Source organism: Ursus maritimus, unplaced genomic scaffold (genome assembly GCF_017311325.1).
Source record: "Ursus maritimus isolate PB19 unplaced genomic scaffold, ASM1731132v1 scaffold_13, whole genome shotgun sequence".
Classification (NCBI taxonomy): Eukaryota; Metazoa; Chordata; class Mammalia; order Carnivora; family Ursidae; genus Ursus; species Ursus maritimus.
Window position 1 is genome coordinate 48,800,565 of NW_024423675.1, and position 22,268 is coordinate 48,822,832.

General features: G+C 40.8%; 1 protein-coding gene across 21 annotated transcripts in view; it reads left to right on the forward strand.

The window, feature by feature from the left end:
* Positions 1–22,268, forward strand: part of AIG1 (androgen induced 1) — a 322,928-nt gene that overhangs the window by 178,309 nt on the left and 122,351 nt on the right. For 15 of the 21 annotated variants that reach the window (XM_040627866.1, XM_040627863.1, XM_040627869.1 and 12 more), the window contains exon 4: positions 12,348–12,463. The exons of 5 other annotated variants lie outside the window; for them this stretch is intronic. In XM_040627866.1, coding sequence (XP_040483800.1) covers positions 12,348–12,463 — 116 coding nt within the window. Of the gene's footprint in view, positions 1–2,716; positions 2,812–12,347; positions 12,464–22,268 lie in introns of those variants that run through there. One more of the 21 variants, XM_040627884.1, reaches the window with a different exon arrangement.

The following is a 22,268-nucleotide window of genomic DNA, read 5'->3' on the forward strand; positions in this document are numbered from 1 at the left end:
ATATATATATATATACACACACACACACACACAATGGAATATTACTCAGCCATCAGAAAGGATGAAAACTTACCATTTACAACAATGTGGATGGAACTGGAGGGTATTATGCTAAGCAAAACAAGTCAATCAAAGAAAGAGAATTATCATATGATCTCACTCATATGTGGAATTTAAGAAACAAAACAGAGGAGCATAGGGAAAGAGAGGAAAAAATAAAACAAGATGAAATCAGAGAGGGAGACTCTTAACTATAAGAAACAAACTGAGGGTTGCTAGAGGGGAGATGGGTGGGGGGATAGGGTATAACTGGGTATAACTGGCATTAAGGAGGGCATGTGGTGTAGATGAGCACTGGGTGTTACATGCAACTGATGAATCACTGAACTCTACATCTGAAACTAATGGTACACTATGTTAACTAATTGAATTTAAATAAGATAAAAAATTAAGCTCATACAGATTTGAAGTCTCTCACCTCAGAAAAAGCCAAATTCATTAGGGTTGCATGAGGATTATATGAAATCGTATAGTAACAGTAGCTCGTGTGGTATATGCAAAAAATAATTGAAGTTATTTTGTGAGATCTCCCACTTGAGACATGTTGCCAAATAATATTGTCTAACATTTACTACATGTGATTGTCTGTGGTAAGTCTTTACATGAATTAAAACTCATTTACATCTCATAATGATCCTTTGAGGCATATATTATTATCAATGCTATTTTACAAAAACTGAGGCCCAGAGAAAGTTGCTCAAGGTTGCCGACAGGAAGGTGGTAGATTTGGGCTTAGACTTGGGCTATTTGGCTTTGGAGCCACCCTTTGAACCATGATGCTATATTGCCTCTGGAGCACCTGGGAAGATCCAAGGATGGGGAATAGCTAGTGAAAGAACTGGTATCAGAGAAGGGTAGCTGTTGGTTTCGTGGCTGTTCCCGAGAGAAGGAACCTGCCTCCTCTCAACCACCCACTCACCTTGGGAAGATTTCAGGGACTGAGATATGAATGGCTCTACATTTAAGTTTACAAGAAAGGCTATCAGACCAGACTTTTTGCTCATGGTTGGGGGTAAATCCCATGTGTACTGAGGGCCTCAGCTACCTAGAGGGGCAGGGGTGAGAATAACCCCAATCCACTGACATAGAAAGGCACTCTATTTCTGAGATGCTATTCATGCTACTATTTTGTCTTATCTTTGACCGACCCTCCTTAAAAGTGTTTCGAAGCTTTGCAAAGCACTTTAGGAGGTGGGTTGAGGGGTGGTGGAAGAGAGAACCACGGGAGATGGTACAAGGAGAAGGCCAGGGAAGAGGAAAAGTAATCAGGTGTTTCTGTAGTCAGTAAAACCTAAAACCTTCTTAAGGATTGTGATGCACTGACAAGTTTAGGGAGCAAGTATAGAAAACAAACCCACTGTTAGGAGCACTCTGAAATTAAAAAAGAAACTTCAAAAATAAGAAACTAGGATTTTAATGTTATTTGCATGCTTCTCAAAAATTATTCTGAGCTCAACAGAATCCACTTATCCATATATATCAGCATCTTCCACTGTAAGGGCATTTCTCTAAAAACACAATTCTGACCATTTGGTTCCCTTCTCTAAAACCTCCTCATGATCTTTAGAACAAAGTCCAAGTTTCTTAACATGCCTTCAAAGGCTTGTACTTTGGGATTTAACCTATTTTTCTAGATTAACCTCAGACCATTTCACTAGCAACTCTCACTGTTTCCCCAAAAGGCCTCATGTGTTCATGCCTTTGCTCATGTTCTTCTCTCTGACTGTAACCCCGTGATGTTTGGGACTTCTCTGTAGTACATACTTGAGACAGGGTCATTTTCTGCTCACCAAAGAATCATCTTTCATGGTTCTCTGCACCTCCACAGTTAGGTGGGGCCATTGTGACTAGTTCTGCTCAATGGCCTATTATTAAAAGAAGTGATGTGGACACTTCTAGAACAATGCATTTCCAAGCTGGGGTGGTTATATAATACATTAATATACCACATAATGCTACAGTTAGCATGAAGGAAGGAGACCCCAATGTAGTGGGAACAGTTCTTTAGGGAGAAGGAACAGACCTTACTGGCCATTGTATGCTCAGCTCCCTGTACTGCATAGGAAATTTAATAGGGTCTCAGTAAACTTGTGTTCAAGGACCATGACAGTATGACTTTCTCTTAAGTAAACCCTCTTTTTCAAATAGTTTTGTTATTTAAAAACCCAGCAGTTTAAGAGGAATAAAAAATAATTTCCTGGATGCAATACATAAGTAATTTTTAAAAAATACATTAATCTTGAAAATTATAGAAAACCTATAATTTTCTATTACAGAAGAAGGGGGTACTTTGCTCCAAACCATATTCATACGGGACTAAGTCACCAAACTAAAGCTGCATATCCACAAAATATATAGAGTTATTAATTTTTTGAAGTGAGAAACAGTAACATATCTCCACTGACCTTTATAATTTCATCACACTTTTCTATCCGAGTGTACAAGCAGATTTCAGTGATCCTAAAGAACCTTCTTTTTTTAAAAACCAAATTTTAAAGCCCAAGTCTGTTTCTCCCACCTCATCTACATCAAATGCCATGGAAAGAGTCTAAAAGCCTGCTACAGGACAAAGTCCATATAAAGCCCTCCATGATTTGGGTTATGCCTACCTGACATGTGGGAACTGAACTCTTCGTTCTCCTCATGTCCTACGTAGGTAACGGACCTCTCAGTGATTGTGCCTTCACACACTTCTTCCTGGCTCTGTGAATGAACGTCTTCCTTGAAGCCCCAGTCACGCTTAAAGACCCGGTTCGTATGCCTCCTGCCATGTGAAGTTTTGCTGTGGCGTCTCCCCCACCCACCCCGAGCAAACCAGATCCCCTGGGCCATTGTACCATCACAGGTCTGTAGGCCTGCAAGTGTCTCATCATATTGTAATCTTTTGACTGTCTGAGGACAATAATTAGAGGTGCTATTCTGTGAGAACTGCGAACACTCACTGTGCCATGTTCATGGAGGAAGGGAATATAGGTCACTTTCAAGTTGCTTTTACAATTTAAGGTACAGCATGGATCACCTCTGGCATCACATTCCCCAAAAGAATTCCTTCGGTGGCCCCCTGGCTTCTGGCTCCTCCCTGAAGCTCCCTAACTGTGCCACAGACCCTTAGCATCTTGTGGATACCTTCCTTAGGAAGATTCAGCAAGAGGTATGAACTGGCCTCAGGTCGTATTAAAAATGTTTTTTAAATGCAAATATAATAGCCCAGTAAAATGGTGCCACTGTCCCACTGTAATCGTTTCTGTGATGTACCGGTTGCTCTTAATTGCAAAGATACGCCTGTCTTGGTGTCATGCATGGCCCTATTTTGTTAATTTGGCCTAATTATTAAAACCGTATCTTAATGATGGTTGGAGCTAATGTGAGGACTGGGTGAGTCCCACATTGGATACTGAGCTCATGAATAGTTTTGGAAATGCCTGGAACATACTGGCACTCGATAAATATTGGTTCCATCCGAATCTAAGTTTCTGACCCTTGGTCACATTTCTAACCTGATTCTTTTTTTATTATTATTTAAATTCAATTAGCCAAGATACAGTACACCATTAGTTTTTCGTGTAGTGTTCAATGATTCATTCGTTCTGTATTCTGAGATGCCCGTGTAAGCCAGCAGGGACAGCTATCCACCACCACAGCACAATCAAAAAGTCTCTGGCAGTTTCTGGAAAGATTCTGTGTCATGATTGTACATATTGTGGCATAGCCCCACTAACAGCAGCACCTCAGCCCTCGGGAGCAGGAAGCCCATGCCAAGGGAAGGCGCCATCTGACTTGTGCAGAACTGGAAACTACAGTGCTTAAGATGGGCAGTTCCCTGTCCTGCAAAGCACTAAAATATCTGTGCTACGAAGAGAGTGAGGGAGGATGACAAATTTTGAGCTGACCAATTAATAAAATTAATAAAGACAGTTTCTGGTGGCAGGGATAAAACATGTGGGCAGGTTTTCTGAGTTAAAAATTTAGATGTCTAGGAGCCCGCATTGGCTTTGTTTCCACGGTGCCCGCGATGTCCTATGGCAGAAACCATATGATAATTGTCTTTCTCTGCTTGACTTATTTCACTTAGCATTATCTCCTCCAGTGCTGTCCATGTTGCAGCAAATGTTGAGAAATCATTCTTTTTGATAGCTGAGTAATATTCCATTGTATATATGGACCACAACTTCTTAATCCAGTCATCTGTTGAAGGGCATCTCGGTTCCTTCCACAATTTAGCTATTGTGGACAAAGCTGCTATGAACATTGGGGTGCATATGGCCCTTCTCTTCACTACATCTGTATCTTTGGGGTAAATACCCAGTAGTGCAATGGCTGGGTCATAGGGTAGCTCAATTTTTAACTTTTTAAGGGACCTCCACACTGTTTTCCAGAGTGGCTGTACCAACTTGCATTCCCACCAACAATGTAGAGGGATTCCCTTTCTCCACATCCTCTCTAGCAATTGTTGTTTCTTGCCTTGTCAATTTTTGCCATTCTAACTGGCATAAGGTGGTATCTTAGTGTGGTTTTGATTTGAATTTCCCTGATGGCTAATGATTTTGAACATTTTTTCATGTGTCTGTTAGCCATTTGTATGTCTTCATTGGAAAAGTGTCTGTTCATATCTTCTGCCCATTTTTTGATTTGTTTATTTGTTTCTCGTGTATTGAGTTTGAGAAGTTCTTTGTAGATCTTGGATACCAGTCCTTTATCTGTAGTGTCATTTGCAAATATATTCTCCCATTCCGTGGGCTGCCTCTTAGTTTTTCTGACTGTTTCCTTGGCTGTGCAGAAACTTTTAATCTTGATGAAGTCCCATAAATTCATTTTATCTTTTGTTTCTCTTGCCTTTGGAGATGTGTCATGAAAAATGTTGCTTTGGCCGATGTCGTAGAGGTTGCTGCCTATGTTCTCCTCTAGGATTTTGATGGATTCCTGTCTCACATCGAGGTCTTTCATCCATTTGGAGTTTATTTTTGTGTATGGTGTGAGAGAGTGGTCAAGTTTCATTCTTTTGCATGTAGCTGTCCAATTTTCCCAGCACCATTTATTGAAGAGACTGTCTTTTTCCCACCGGATGTTTTTTCCTGCTTTATCAAATATTAGTTGCCCAAAGAGCCGAGGGTCCATTTCTGGGCTCTCTATTCTGTTCCATTGGTCTATGTGTCTGTTTTTGTGCCAGTACCATGCTGTCTTTGTGATCACAGCTTTGTAGTACAGCTCGAAATCCGGCATTGTGATGCCCCCAGCTTTGTTTTTCCTTTTCAACAGTTCCTTGGAGATTCGGGGCCTTTTCTGTTTCCATACAAATTTAAGGACTATTTGTTCCAGTTCTTTGAAAAATGTCCTCGGTATTTTGATCGGGATAGCATTGAAAGTGTAGATTGCTCTGGGTAGCATGGACATTTTAACTATGTTAATTCTTCCAATCCATGAGCATGGAATATCTTTCCATCTTTTTATGTCTTCCTCAATGTCTTTCAAGAGTGATTTATAGTTTCTAGAATATAGGTCCTTTACGTCTCTGGTTAAGTTAATTCCAAGGTAACGTATGGTTTTTGGTGCTATTGTAAATGGGATGGATTCCCTAATTTCTCTTTCTTCGGTCTCGTTATTCGTGTATAGAAATGCAACTGATTTCTGAGCATTGATTTTGTATCCCGCCACGTTACTGAATTGCTCTATAACTTCTAATAGTTTGGGAGTGGCTTCTTTTGGGTTTTCCATATAGAGTATCATGTCATCTGCAAAGAGAGACATTTTGACTTCTTCTTTGCCAATTTGAATACCTTTGATCCCTTTTTGTCGTCTGATTGCTGTTGCAAGGACTTCTAGTACTATGTTGAATAATAGTGGCGAGAGTGGGCATCCTTGTCGAGTTCCTGATCTTAAGGGAAAGGCTTCCAGCTTTTCCCCATTGAGAATAATATTTGCAGTAGGCTTTTCATAGATGGCTTTTATGAGATTGAGAAATGTACCTTCTATTCCTACACTCTGAAGGGTTTTAATCAGGAAAGGATGCTGTAGAATAGAGAAAGGACCCAAATTAATAAAATTATGATTGAAAAGGGAGAGGTCACAACCAACACCAATGAAATTGGAAGGATTATTAGAAACTTTTATCAACAGCTTTATGCCAATAAATTAAGCAATCTGGAAGAGATGTAAATCCACTTTTTAACCCTTTAAATACCTTTAAATTCCTCCATCGATACCTCAACTTCCTACTCATCTTCTCTCCATTTTTCTGGCAAAAGAACATCTGTTCATAAATCAATAATTTAGCACTTAAAAGGTAGAGCTACAACCTACAGATAATCTGTTCCAGTGCATCGACGGTGTAGCTCTGATGCTAGATAAGATCATTTATGTGGCACGGGGACCTGGCATTAAGCAATACCGAATCATGCAGTGAAAAGGTAATTCCCTCTCAGTTATCTTTCAATCCTTCTGATTCAGTTTAGGGGAGTCTCTATCTCATGCTAGTGTGTCTTTAATGCCCCCTAATGCTTACTAACCTCCCTACTGAACACATCAAGCTCAGGCCTCAGAGTCTGAGCCATCAATCAGGCCCAATATCTAGCCAACATTTATTAAGATCAGTTAGTGTTCCTTGTATTTATTTTTGTGATTATCTTCTATCAAGTGATATCCTCTTTATGAGAGTTTGTAAGTCTCATAAGTCTCCCTTTAAATCCGTATATTTTTTTAATCTGAATTGAGTAAGAATTTTTTTTAAAAAATGGGGTAGCATGTGACAGGGCTGCAGTATGATTTTTGACTTTTGTGGGCCCTAGGCACTTTGCATTTCTGGGTCTTTACTGACATTTATTTATATGTACATATATATGTATATACATTTATTTAGATGTATATATTTATATAAATATTTATTATATATTATATATATTATATATATGTATATATATTATATATGAAACATTTTATGACTGCATTATTATAAAGATGAATATAATCTTCAACTCTGAAAGTTCATATTTATCTTCTGATTGTAGAAGTTAAAACATTTTCATGGGCCTTGGACACCATGTCTACCCCTCCTAATGCCTGGGTGAGCCCTACTATGTGATACAGCAAAGCTTAAAATACTAGTTTGTCATGACTGAAGTTTGAGGTGCATTAGTTTAATGCAACGCCCTCATTTTACCAAAAAAAAAAAAAAAATTGCGGAGCTTCACAAATGTATTTGAACCTGACTAAAGTCTTACAATGTGGTAGAACACAATCAGAACTAGATCCCAAATGCCAGTTTCCTGATCTTTCTACTTAATTACACTGCAGTCTTCCTTGGAGCCTCTCCTCCAGAAGCCTTTTTCTTATCCCATCTCCTTCACATCATAATTAAGTCATGGGTCCCTCCTTGAATCTCTCCCTCTGCTCAAGGCTGAGTATCTCGGTGTGGAGGTGACACCTGGTGGATCCTCTCTGCGGGCTGACCTTTGCCTTGGGATGCTGGTCAGTTCCTAGTGATAATCACTGCTCCATAAAGGAAACCCCCCTAAACCCCATTAAGGAAAACCATAAAGGATGCCAAAACCTGAGAAAGAGTTGGGCTTCCCTTCTTGGATGCAATTTTTTGAACACAGTCTCATTAAAATTAGCAGCACTGGAAACTGGAGCTTGAGATAGGATAACTGCTTGTATTTTAGACCAGGGGTTTCTTGGGCAGAGTGTATAGATTAGATCAAAGGTTTATTCCTTGGGCTATCAACATTTCATCTTACTTAGCACTTAAAAACAAATAGTAGAACCTCAGTAACTCAGCTGTGGGCAATTGCTCTATTGACAATGCACTGCAGAAAACAGTCCAATGCAATTCTTAAGAGCCCCCTCCGGCAAGCAGACTTTATCTCTTTCTTTGCTCATCCAAAGTGTATCATAGAAAACTTTAAAAGGTATTTGTGAGGGCGCCTGGGTGCCTTGGTGGGTTAAACATCTGCCTTTGGCTCATCAAGATCTCAAGAGTCCTGGGACCCAGCCCCAGGGCAGGCTTCCTGCTCAGCAGGAAGTTGGCTTCTCCCTCTGCCCCTCCCCCCTGCTCGTGCGCGCAATGCACACACTCGCTCGCTCTCAAATAAATAAAATCTTTTAAAAAAATAATAATAATAAAGTAAAAGGTATTTGTGTTTGAGAAATAGATCATTCCGGGGTATGCTTTTTTTTTTTTTTTGTCAAATGATCCTTTATTGAAATATTCTCCTTTGCGGTTCGTAGCTAGATGGGCATCCCACTGTACCACTGTTGGTATCATCTACAAAGTCATGAGGATGGCGGCCATCAACACTGCAGCCCACAAACTGGGAAGTCCCCAGGTTCTCTTTAATGCCTCCAGAGAGCTCTGACTATAAAGATAGGTACCGCATCTCTCAGGCAATGTTGACAATCTCACTGAACATGAGACCCATTGTGCTTGATGATCTTTTGCTTCTCTCTGTCTCTGACTGGTTCCTGGGGGTCTTTGACCAGGGCAGAGGCAGAAGGTAGTACTCAATTTGGGCCTGTTTATTCCGAATGGTCAGTTTTACTCTCATTTTCAGACCCTTCCAGTCACCTGTTGCCTTGTATGTCATCACCAACCCTTTTGGAAGACAGACCCAGGGTCCAGTCTTGGGGGCTGGGGCAGACATGACACCGACTTCCCAACTCATGCACTTCAGGTCTATGACTCGAACTCATTGGGTGGGGTTTCGGCAACATGGGAAGGCAGCTGCTAGATCGACCTGGATACAGGATGACCAAGAAAGTTGCACTTTGACCTCCTCTGATCCGAAAGCTGGAAGAGCTCCCTCCAGCCGGCTCTCTCACTGCACCAATGAAAAGTCCTGACAAGATGCCAGCTGATTTTATTGTTTATTATTATTCAGAATGCTTTTATGCCACAGGAAAGAACACATTTGGCAAAATACATTTTTTACAGTGAAGAGCTCTTTGTTTGTTTTGAGGCTCAAGAAAAAAATAGTTCTGGTCAGTTGAGTGACAACGTAAGTGATCTTCAGTCATGCACTCCCACTGGTTTATTAAGTCAAAGATTATTTAACTATGTCTTTTAAAAATATAATTCTAATGTGGAAAACAGAGCCTGGCATTTGGAGACAGAACTGGTCTTGAACCCGACCTCCAGACATACTAGCTCTATGATCTTGGGCAAGATAATGATTTTCTCTGAGTCTTTGTTACCTCATCTGCAAAATGGAGTTAATAATTCCCATCAAAAATGTTGTTTTGAAGATTAAATTATCTCCACAAATATTTATTGAGAACCTCCTATGTGCCAGGCTCTTTAATACAAATACCACAGTGAACAAAACATAGTATTACTGTTCTTGTGCAACAGGTGGTCTTGAGTGGACTTGAATATTTCCTTCCTGGTTCTTAAGTCACTCAAGCAGAATATTGCCTGGGAGTGGATTAGAACTGGATTTCTTGTACCTGTAGTTCTAAAATAATTATCCCTCTTGCTGCTACAGATTTTGGATTACAATTGAGCTGCCAAAAATTATTTAAGATTCAGCAGGACCATTCATAGATTTTTATCATTTTCTTAGTTTATAAAACCTTAGCTACCTGCAGAGCAATGTTTATATTTGCTATAAGTATTTTATACTACTCTTACTCTTATCAATACATGTTGTTTAACAGTAAACATCATTTGCATTACACATTTGTAGAGAGGTAGATATGCATTCTTTAGCGCCTGAAAATTCTGAGGTATGTTGTGACCCTGAGATTTGCCAAGGGGCCAACTGGAACACAAAAAGATCTTTTGTCATTGATTATGTCATCGATGGAACAAGTAGCTCCTTTTTAGTGGTGATGATGCCATTAATGAAGTGATCTAGGAAGATCTTCATTTTTCAAAGAGATTTTCTGTCTGGCATCATCAAAGTACATCCTAACCCTCCAGGTATGACATCCGATAATCACCAAGTAGGCTAAGTAAAAGAATGATAACTGGAGAACTAAGAATGCTCAGATTAGTTATTTGAACTTATATAATTTTATAGAAAAATGGATGATTTTCCACTGTTTGAAACAATGGATAAAGAGGTAGAATTTAAATACTTTTTAATATTAACAAATCAAAAATAACATATCATCATCTTTCTGTAACCCACACAGGCCATAAAGTCAGCACTATCTTCAGTATCAATGTTTGATTTGCAGGGATTTTTTTTTTTTTCTGTGTGAGATTTGACAAGACTTGGATTTATTGTTAGCTATACATTTGAATTTTATACATGAATGCACCATTGCAAAAACTACTGTTGGCATTTCAAATCGTTGGTGAAACTCCAGGCCAATGTCATCTGAGGTGACTAGATTATAGTGAATAAAACAATAAAATAGATCTTTAAAACACATACTGTCTCTGTATCAATACACATGTACATTTTGTATGGTTCCCTTCAGAGCTAATGACACTGTTTTAGCATAACAATAGAGAAGCAAAGGATAAGGAATAGAAAACTACCCAACCGTGGAATCACCCACCTGACATTCTAGGAATACCATATTCTAATTACTAATATATTGGCAGTCACCACAGTTATCTAGAGGAGAATGTATAAAGCAAAGAATTTCCAACATCTTAGTAGTTCTTTAAAAATCCTGTATTTCTGTTTTCTTTTTCTATAATTATAAACAATATGTTGCCTCAAAGATGTTCACTTTGATATCACTACCATGTCTTTTCCTGCCAAGGCCCACCTGCCACCTGGTGCCATGATACTTATTAGAGTTTGAAAATTATAACATTCGATTTCCTGCATTTTCCTTGAATAGGCAAACAATACAGTGAGAGCAAAGCAAAGATTCTTTCATGGCCATTAAGGAGGTACTATGTAGAATTCAAACTTACTCGTTGTTGGGTTCTCAGTTCTGCCATCTTCTTACTCTTGAAAAACTTCAATGTTTGAAGATAACTCTATATCCTAACTCAGTTTTACCTAAGGAGACCTTTGTCCCTTGTATCTGTCCATCAAATTTCAACACCAAGATGAGCTGACTTTCCTTTCTTCTTACAAATTTCATCCCCATCTTGGCCCACTGAACTGAGGATCAGAGTGGTGACTGGGTCCAAAAAACAAATGGGGGGGCACCTGGGTGGCACAGTGGTTAAGCATCTGCCTTCGGCTCAGGGCGTGATCCCGGCGTTATGGGATCGAGCCCCACATCAGGCTCCTCCGCTATGAGCCTGCTTCTTCCTCTCCCACTCCCCCTGATTGTGTTCCCTCTCTCACTGGCTGTCTCTATCTCTGTCAAATAAATAAATAAAATCTTTAAAAAAAAAAAAACAACAAATGGGAAGGTCTCATTAAGCTTCTTTGGAGACTGTCTACAAACATCATATCTAAATCCATACTCTGCTGGTACAAACCAGTACATCCTTTCTGGAAACCAATTTGGCTTTATTTCTTAACCTGCTGCTGGTACACAAATAATTTGGCATTATGACTTTAACTATAAGAAAATCATTTAACATTCAGACATTCAGACAAAGAATTCTACGAAAGATATTCATCATGACATTTTTCATAAACGAAAAATTAAAAATCTTTCACTACTTAATGTCCAAGAACAGGAATTGGTCAAATAAATTTTGGTATATCCAATATATCCATAAAATGGAGTTTCAAGCAACTATGGTCAAGGTTAATATTCTAGAAGACTTTCTAAAATGGCATATCAAAAATTCTCATGTTGGGGCACCTGGGTGCCTCAATTGGTTAAGTGTCTGACCCTTGATTTCAGCTCAGGTCATGATATCAGGGTTGTGAGATCTAGCCCCCAGTTGGGCTCACATGCAGGGGGTGGAACCCGCTTAAGATTCTCTCTCTCCCTCTGCACACCCCCCCAAAATTCTCATGTTACAGTCCCAAAATAAAATTCCGTGCACTGTATGATCTTAACTATGTATAAATAATACGAACAAGGAGGGGGGAAAAGACATCTACCAAAATGTTAACAGTGGGTATTTTTATTCCTTTCTTATGTTCCGTTTTTTTCCCTATACATCCTTCAAAATTATCAAATTTCCTGTGACAGTCATAAATAAAATAAAGTTTTAAAAATTCAGATACAGAAGAAAAAAACACTAGTAGAGCAATCAATGCACCGCATGTTTTCCTGTCCATCCTACCTCGTAGACGAGCCATATACAGCTGCTCTCTGCTATGGAGCTTTGCTAGGGATTGCACTTATCCCTTCTCCTACTGGAGACAAAACAAGTATTGAGGGACGATGATAAGAATCTGTGTCACCTGCTCTCTGTTCTTTTTCAGCACACAACAGTTTTGCCCTTTATATTAATCGAGATGAGGACATCACACCACGCGTATCCCAGCAGGAGCAGCGGACTCGCCGCCATATGTACCTTCTCTGTTGGCTATATATTATGGTAAGGACAGTGCCTGCTGGGCTTTCGTATTGTATTAGATTTTGCACAGCTAAATTTGGGCACATATTTCATTATGGATATAATCACTAACAGATTCACACTGCGTGCCTCATTTGGTCCAGGACCTGGGCTTTGTCTCATTTCCCCAGATGCTTATATTTTTAGAAAGTATATGCCAAACCTCACACAACAGGAATTTGTTGAACAATCCCATGTAAGCAATGGTTCTTCCAAGGCTACATTTTTCAACTCTTTTTCAAACTAAATGTTTTTCTTGGACAGCAGTTTTATTGCTTAAGGGCTTTTTGCTTGGGATTTTTTTTGTTGTTGCTGTTGTTGGTGAGCAAATGCAAATGAGGACAGAAGAAATGGCCTCTTTAGAGGAGTGACCTTAAACTTCATAGGAAACAAGTGAAAATGGACGTTCTCCTGAGTCAGTTTAGAACCTGTCTTACAATTAGCGGTTACGCATAGCAGGCGTTTAAGGGTTTTGTTTTTTAAAGTTGGGATAAATAAATTATAGGAAATCTCCACTTGGTCTGTGGGGCACGAATAAGTCCCAAGTGGGTGGTGCCACATTTATCTGATAACAGCACAGTTGCCTGTTGAATTTACTTCGCATTAGTTTCAGTTCTTACCATGTTTTAGTATTTCAAAATTATTTCCTTTAAGACAGAATTTCTTACTTCTCTTTAGAATTCCAAGTCCTCTTTGATATATTAATACGCACAGAAGAGGCTCCTCCCACCAGCATTTCTGCCTCTCGGGACTCTTTTGTCCTGAGTTCTGGGTCACCATCCCCTCCTTTAAGCCTGAAGGACAGAATCACGTTCTTCCAAACACCCCCAGAACTGTGTTTAATCCCTCCAAAATCCCGGAGCTCTTTGGAGCATTTTGCTCTAGCCAGCCCAGAAATACAAAATAAGGGTCAGTACTAGTACTTCACATACTTTGCATGAATGATCACATAATGCCCCAGATCTGACCAGACAGGAAATTTGTTTCTAGGAAGTCATACCCTGTGGCTGGATCTAAGCAGACATCCAGATGAAAGACCCCAGAACAAACATGCAGTAATGCTCCTTCTATCTGCCATTTCATTGAATAGTCAAAGACCATTGGAAAGACTGGGGAATGATTGTTTTCCTTGTCACTTTCTAAATTTTTTTGTTTCCACCTAAAATGTTAAGTATTGATTTTCTCTAATAGAAAAGGTCCAAATGATCAGGGCTCACAGGTGAAGTGTGACTGAAATTATGTCTCAAAAATGAATATATGTACTTTATATATATGAACTTGATATTCATATGATCTTATCTTTCAAAAGAGTCATGTGGGAAGGCTATGAATTATTCCAGGGATGCATTCATCTTAAAATAAAAAAATCATTAAAAATCAAATCCCCCCTTCCCCCCAAAATATAGTCTCATTACTTTGCTTACCTGTGGGAAGGAAAGATTTTACTCTGAGATCTCTGGGTGTATTTCTGTGAATTCATTTATATGCCATTAAATTATCCAAATCTTATAGAGCCCCAGAGGTTTCGCGAACTCTGTATTTTCCAATGGCTTTTCTTCCACTGTGGTTACACTCAGTCCACGTTCCAAAGAGACACATGGGAAATACCACACAGCCTTCATTATAGACCCCCAAGATCCCTCATTAAAATGAATCATTACTCATGCTCTTCATGCCAAGTGAGGCTTGCCAGCTCTGCGTACTCCCTAAGTAAACCAGTACTTGTTTGGACATGTATTTGCGTTAACCGGCAAATTCTCTTAGATTTGTTCTGAGAGAGCTTTCAAAGTAGACTTTTTCCTTTGGTGTTCTGCCCTAGGTATTCATAGCTATGCCAAGAGCTAAACAATGCCCCTCATATCATGTCATATTATATAAATCCAAGGATTTTCATTGTTATCAAAAAGGTACTGGCTTTTGCTTCCTACTAGACTATCTCAGAGCCGCCGTACCAGTGACACACTAGTAGAAGGTTCCGGATATGAAATCTTTTGGTAGCATACCAGGATTGTAACTGGACATTCCAGAACCTCGTGCCAAAATGGAAGAAAGCATTCCTCTTATCACATGCTAATTATAAGAAAAATAGATCTCCCCTGCCATCCCCTGTGTGGTCGAGCTGAATCCTTACCTCTGCATCTGCTGGCCAGACTGTCCATGTTCTGATCTGATTCCCATTCACTGTCCATTCCTACATGTCTCCCTCCCCATCTGAACCTGGTCCTTCCTGGATTTGGATAGCTAAAGTTGAGACAGCATACAGGTGCTTTCACTCATAGACTGGAGCCCATTGAGCTGCCACCCTGAGCGGCTCCATTTCCCAACCCCTACTTCAGTCCTCCCAAGCTGAGCATCAGAAGTCATCCCAGACTCCTTTTCTGCCTCCTTCTGCCTCCCACCATGCTCTCCACTTACCCAGGATCTGGGACACAAGCATCTCCCTCTCCACTTATGGTGGACTCTTAATACCTTTTCTGCATACCCCCCCTCCATCATCATTCCCCCACACATTCTCTGCACCCTAGTTATGGGGTTTCCCCTAAAAAATTAGATGACATGTATTATATTATGCTGCATACAACACAGAGGTCCTTTGGTTTCTAATGCAACAGTAATTAACAGGAATTGTAATGAATACCATTCTTTTGAGTTCTGTGCCAAGTGCTTTTCAAATATTATGTTATTTAGTTCCCCAAATAACCCTTTGAGATAGGCCTTATCTGGCCTATTTTACAGGTAAGGAAACTACAGCTTAGAGAGTATATGTCTTGCCCAAGGAAAAGCCAAGTGTCCTTGTTGTTGCCAGTTCTGGAATGCAAGCCTGGTATGTGGTCACAGTCTGTACAAGTCACTATGCTCTCCACTGCCTCCTTCTGGGTGAAGAGTACTTCTATGGGTGAATAGATTTATGTGTGTGTTTAGTATGGGTTTTGTTTCAAAGCAATGCATCAGAAGCAGCATGTCTAATAGTTAAGACTACTTCCTGGGTTAGAATTCTTACCCCGTAACTTTTCTGAGCTCTAACTTAGTCAAATATAAAATAGGGACAAGGACCTCCCGGGGCAGTTGTGAGGATTCAGTTACTGTATGTAGAACCCAAGAAAAATGCCTGGCACACAGTAAAAAATTTCTATATTTTCTTTTATTGTTAGTAGTAGTAATAATAGCAGTGTTAGTATTGGTATTTTTATACTTACTGTTCTGAGGACAACAAATAGTAGCAGAGTACATAGTATTTTCTTATCAAAGGTTTGAGAATTGTAGTTACAATGCTGTAAGCCTTTTGCTTTTACTTTTACTTTTATTCTTTCTCACTCGTTCATACACTCTTTACTATAAAAACCCAAAATAGCCTTAAAGGATATGAAAATACCACTTTTGTTTGTTTTTTAAGTTTAAAAGGACCATTAGGAAATCTTGAAGGGGGACTGAGTAAAACAGAGAGCTTTTATGATCATGGAATGTTATACGCAACTAATAAATCATTGAACATTATATCAAAAACTAATGATGTACTATACGTTGGATAATTGAATTTAAATTAAAAAAAAAAAGATCATGGAACGTCGACTGCTGTCACCCTCTAGTTGAAAAATTCTGTAAGAGAAGATACCCTTACTCTACCTGTGTAGGACTCCTCCTGCTGGCCAATATGTTCCTTGGCTGTGGCCCCCCAGCACCTCACATCTTTGTCTCCCTGCAGTACTGGTGCTGCTCACCAATTGCTTTTCATTCTGAGGGACACAGAAAAAGGAAAACCACCCCAGATCTAGGAAATATATATATCCCCAAAGTTTCAGCAATGGGTCTTCTCTGTCCTGAAAATGTTTCTTCCAGCCCCTGCCAGTTCCCCCCTCCCATGGTGGTTATCATTCAGCAGAACCCACATGAGATCTTAGGGCCCCTGCATAATACATGCTAACACTAAATGCAAGGCACAGTCAGGAGCAAGGAGACATTAGGGAAGGGGAGAAAATGAGTTGTAGGAGTTTCTTCTTATGGATAAACATTTCCTGTCACTACAGTGAGCTTATATAAAGCAGAATAGAAATTTCTGTTGTCTCTGGGCCCTAATGGTTTTTGATAAATTTCATATTCCAAATCTCATTACCCCAAATGTGTCCATTGTGCAACTTATCAAAACAGAAAATAAAACAAAGTAAAATCAAGATGAAGTGTGTTCTTTCATGATATAGTCTTAAACTGCCCTAAATCAGAGTTCTATCTCCACCAAACTTGATCATTACTTAGCTATGCAATTGCAGATTATTTTTTGCTTTCTTATTGAAACTTTTCTTTATTTCCTCAAGTTTGTGCTGGAAACAAACATTGTTTTTTAAAATAGAGGGAAAAAATCTTAAAAATAAGATTGTACTCAATTTAAGTCTTGGAAAGAATTTTTAGCCATGAATAAGTAAAATTTTTAGCATAAAATTACACCCTCTTCACTAAAAAAAGTGAAATTTTAGACCACATGTAAAGTCCCCCTACTCAATTGGATGCTTCTTCCCCAGTTAAGCAAAATTGGCCAACATGTAGTTGTTCTCTGACCAGCAGATGACATTTTCCTCTGTTCAACTTGAACCTTTCACTCTACCATAACTACCTATCCTGATGACTCTACATCAGTAACTGTGTGTAAAAGTTTTCCTGATTTCCTGGCAGTGGAGAACAGGGACCAAGTTGAAGGAGTCACACAGCATACGCCTTGCATTCTGAAAAGAGGTGCCTTTCTTGGGGCTTATAAAAGACAGCCCAAACACTGTTACCTTACACGTCACCAGAGCCATCCCCACTCTTTGTCATGCCCATCTTCGTAACCTTCCTTCCTCTGCCTGGCTAGGGAGAAGGAGAGGGTTTTGCACTCTTGAGTTGGGGTCTAGGGGAGCCACTGGGAAAGGAAGTGCCTCCCCACATTCACCAAACCCAAGTATAAGAGGTTCCAAGAGAATCCTTGGTAATATCAGGTATAAGACAGGAGTCTTACTTAGGAAGCAGACTTATTAACTTTTATTTGCCTCTTGCCTGAGCAAGGAAAAGAACATTGGAGGGATGTGGTAGGGTAGAGGGAGGGGCAGCTATAGAGCAGCCTATGACTGCATCATTTGTATGTGGCAAAGATGGGTGAGTTTCTTGTGTATCTGGTTTGACATTGAGGGAGAGCCCTGGGCTCGGGCTGTCTTAATGGTAGCCCACCTAAGAAGGCCAGCTCCTGGGCAAGGATTTCCAAACAGCAAGAAATTATAGCATGATGCTATGAGCAGGAGACAGTCCATCTCCCACATATGGGACTTCTTCAGTAGAGAAGCCCCTCAGAGACCCCTACAAACCTCACAATATGTACTGCATGCAAAAGTAGGCATCTAAACATCAGCCTCACAGCATTTATCAGTGGAGAGTAGGTATTAGTAGAGAAAAAGAGGAAATCACTTGCACAGTTATGGGCAGTGAAGTGAGGAGATGTTCATCCTCCTCCCACTTCTCCTCCCAGATCCCCAGCTAGGGAAGAGACATCTCAGAACCTGGCTATGCCCTCCCATTCTACTTCAAGGTACTGGAGGAGGATGCAGAACAAAAATGCAGAGCCCCTCCCACTCAAGACTCTGGAAATAATCCTGGTGTGTTCAATGCAGGCAGAAGGCCCATGGGTTGGAGCAGAGCAAGACCCCTGGAGTGGAGGAAGGATTATGTAGGCCTTGTAGGCAATGTAAGGACTGTGTCCTTAGTTCATACTGAAATCAAGAGTTATTGGAAGGTTTTGAACAGAAAATGGACATAATCTGAGACATTTTTAAAGGATCACATTGGCTACTATGTTGAGAATGGACTGTGGGCAAAGATGGAGCAGGAGAACAATTACAAGGCTATAGGGGTAATCTCTTCTAGTAGGCAGTGGCATGGCTTGGACCAAGGTGGTGGAAATGGTAGTATGAGAACTAGAAAGATTCTGGATATGTTTTGAAGATAGAACCGATAGGATTTCCTACTTAATTTTGACCAAATCTAAGTTAAACTCTGGGCTTAGCCCTTCAATACCTTTTTAACTTGATAGGGTGGGCAGAATAATGGTCCCAGAAATGTCCACACCCTAATCTCCAGGATTTGTGAATGTCACCTCACATGAGAAAAAGGACTTTGCAGATGTGACTACATTAAAGACCTTGGGGTGAGGAGGTTAGCCTGCATTATCCAAGTGGACCCAAGCTGATCATCTGGTTTCCCTGCTGTGGTTAGAGGGGAGCAGGACTGTGGGAGAAAGGTCAGATAGATATTAAGGAAAAGGACCAAAACCATCCCTGCCAGCTTTAAAGACAGAGGAAGGGGACCTTGAGCCAAGGAATGTGGGCCACTTCTAGCAGCTAGAAAAGTCAAGAAGACGGATCCAGAAAGAACACAGCCCTGCTAACATCTTGACTATAGCCCCATAAGACCTGTGTTGGACTTCTAACCTACAGAATTGTAAGATAAATGTATGTTGTTTTCAGCTACAATGTTTGTAGCAATGTGTTATACTAACAGTAGAATACTTACACACTTGGGCAAATCACTTAGTCTCTGTTGGCTTCAGTTTCCGCATCTTTAAAAAAAAAAAAAAAGAGGGTCATGATACTTAGGCAGGATTACTGTGAGAATCAGAAAAATGGGTGTAGGGGCCCCTGGGTGGCTCTGTCAGTTAAGCCTCAGAGTTTTGATTTCGACTCAGGTCACGATCTCAGGGTGGTGAGATCCAGCCACGTTATCAGGCTCCACGCTGAACCTGGTTCCTGCTTAAGATTCTTAAGATTCTCTCTCCCCCTCCCTCTGCCCCTCCCCCCCACGCCCACCTGCCATATAATTGGCACTTAGTATGGTAGCCATTGTTGTTGTTCTATTTATACGCTAAAAATACTCAGACCTAAAGTAACCTAACCTCAGCTCCTTTCTACATGTTTCTTTCCCCATTAACCTCCAGTGCCTGTTCTGAGAGGTGGAGGTCCAGATCCTTGAAGTCACACCATCTTTTGTTCAGTTCCCCTCTTCCCTTGCTTTGAGGAGATCACTTATCCTCCCTGAGCCTCATTTTCACCACCTTTAAAATGGGAGTAAGGCTTACACCACAGAATTGCTTTGAGGATTAACAAGCATTTGGGGTCCTTGGGAAATGATTGTGTCTTTCCTTCCTACCACTACAAGAATCCTAACTGTCTGAGGAGTATATGGGAAAGTCCCATTTCTTTCTCTCTCTTGTCCCCACAACCCTTATTTTCATTTTATCCTCTGCTCCTCTTACAGATTCTGGTCCTTCTTCATGGGCTTCATGTCTCCTCAAAACCTATTAAGAATGCTAAAGAGCTTTCTGAAAATTTCTTACAGTTCGAACATTAAGTTATTTCCCAAGCCCTGCTTTTCCCCTGAGAACCAAGAATGTCATTGCTTTCCCATTATTCCAATCTGCTTATTTTTACAAACACGTTGTTGGGATGAGTTGTTGTTTTCTCATCTTCTGGACAATGGAGGGCTTGCCAACTGGGAGTATGGCTTGCGCTCAGCCCCTCAGAGTGCCCACTTGGGTGTTGATTAAATCAGTTTCTTAGATCTGCATCTGGACAGAAGAGACTTGTGTGTATAATCCATCTCAGTTCCCAGTATTTATTATTCTGATTTTCGTCTTCTCCTACCCCCAACAGCTGGTTCTCAGACCTGCTGGGAGCACATAAAGAGCGAGAATTCCCCATATGCTGTTAACCATGCCTTCCCCCCAAATCATCTTCTGTGTGGTTATGACCCTTCCCATACTTCCCAGCATGACATCCAGAGCAACTCGACCACTTCTTTTCCCTGTAGTCTGCTGGAATCACCAGTTCGATGCTGTTTGTGTCCTTGATGTTACTTGGCAATTTTACTTTGCGTTTCCTCTACCAGCTCTGTCCATCCCCCCTCCACCTTCAGCTCACACCCCCCAGTCCTCTCTCAGCAGATGGCCTGAACTTGTATTTCATAGAGACTCTAAAAGACTTTAAAGGAACTCTTTCCATTTCTTCCTGTAAACATCCTTACTGTACCCACTCCCTCCTTATGACAATAGGGGAAGAATTTCTACCTTTCAACAGGTGACCATCCCTCTGCACTCTGGCTCCTCCCCGCTCCAGCTCTTCATCCATCATCATTCCATTTCCTGGAATTTCACTCCCACTGACAGGCCCTTCCAATGGATACTAGAACATTCTCCATCCTAATCCCACCTTACACAAATTACCCTTCTGGGACCACCCCCTTTTACACCTATCTACCACACCGTCTCCCTACTCATAGCCGAGCTTCTCTGAAGAGTTGTCTACACTGCCTCTAGTCCTGTTTGCACACTTAAGAAACAGGACAGTGTAGACACTAAAAGAATGACTCGTGAGTCAAATTGCCTGATCTTGGGTTCTGCTTCTACAATATGACTTTGGGCAAGTCACTGCACCTCTCTGTGCCTTCGCTTCCTCATCTGTAGAATGGCATAATAAGAGCACCTGTCTCATAGGGTTGTTGTGATAATTAACACAGCATTAATCTTTAGTGGATGTAAAGCCCGAGCCTGGAGTTTTCATGATGAACCCACTCCAATGGGAGTTAATCTATATTACTTTAGCAAAATCTTTGTTGATTTTACCAGTGACTTCTACTTTGCTAAAGTCAGTGAATGCTTTGTAGACCCCTCTTTCATTGATATTTCAGCACTTTTGATACCAAATTATGCCCCTTCCTGAATCAGTGTATTCTCAGCCTTGGATGATGCCACAATCTCCCACTGTCCCTCCCTGTTCTCAAAACAATCCCTCGTAGCAGCCTCTGCAGGTTCTTCCCACTCTACCTAGCCCCCCCGAGCTGGAGTACTTTGGATCTCAGCCCTCCGTCTTCTTTCTTTCTTTCTTTCTTTCTTTCTTTCTTTCTTTCGACAGAGATAGATAGCAGAAGAGCCTGATGTGGGGCTCGATCCCATAACGCTGGGATCACGCCCTGAGCCGAAGGCAGATGCTTAACCGCTGTGCCACCCAGGCACCCCTTTTTATTTATTTATTAACTTTTTAAATTTTATTGTGGTGAGAATACCCAATTTGGAATCCACCTTCTTCACCGAGGTCCTTTTCTCTTACTACCTACTGCCCCTAAGTAAACCCATCAACTCTGTGTTTGCGATTTCTTCCATCCCACATCTGCCACTCAGAGCTCTCTTCTGATACCTACTCATAAGCCTCTTGTGCTTGCAATTGCACACCAAGCTCAAGCAGTACCTGCTTTCCCAACTGCACCCCAAGCCTGTATGCTCTGGGCATTGCCATCCACCCAGGTGTTCATGCCAGAAATCTATGAGACACCCAGAACCCATCTTTCTGGGGCCTTTTATAGATAGTCAATCACCAATTTCTGGCTTCTATATTTTCAAAGTACTTGAAGAATCTTTGCCCTTTGTTCCCTCTCCACAGCCAACACCATGCCCCAGCTTCTGTTATCCCTCTCCCGAGCCACATACAGAACTGGCACACACACACACACACACGCGCGCACGCGCACACCATCTACCTGCAGGATCGTTGGGCAATCCTTTAAAAGCACACATGACTATGTCACTCCCTTGCTCGGAGAGTGTGGATGACTTCCCATTGCTTCTAGGAATAAAGTCCAAAGTTTCTTTGCATGGCTTCAGAGACCTGCATTATTTGACTCCACTGATGTCTCTACCCTCCTTGTCTTCTTCTGCCCTCTTTGCTTGCTAGTTTCAGCCATAGTGACCTTCTCTCTAATGGTTTAGAGCAATATAAGT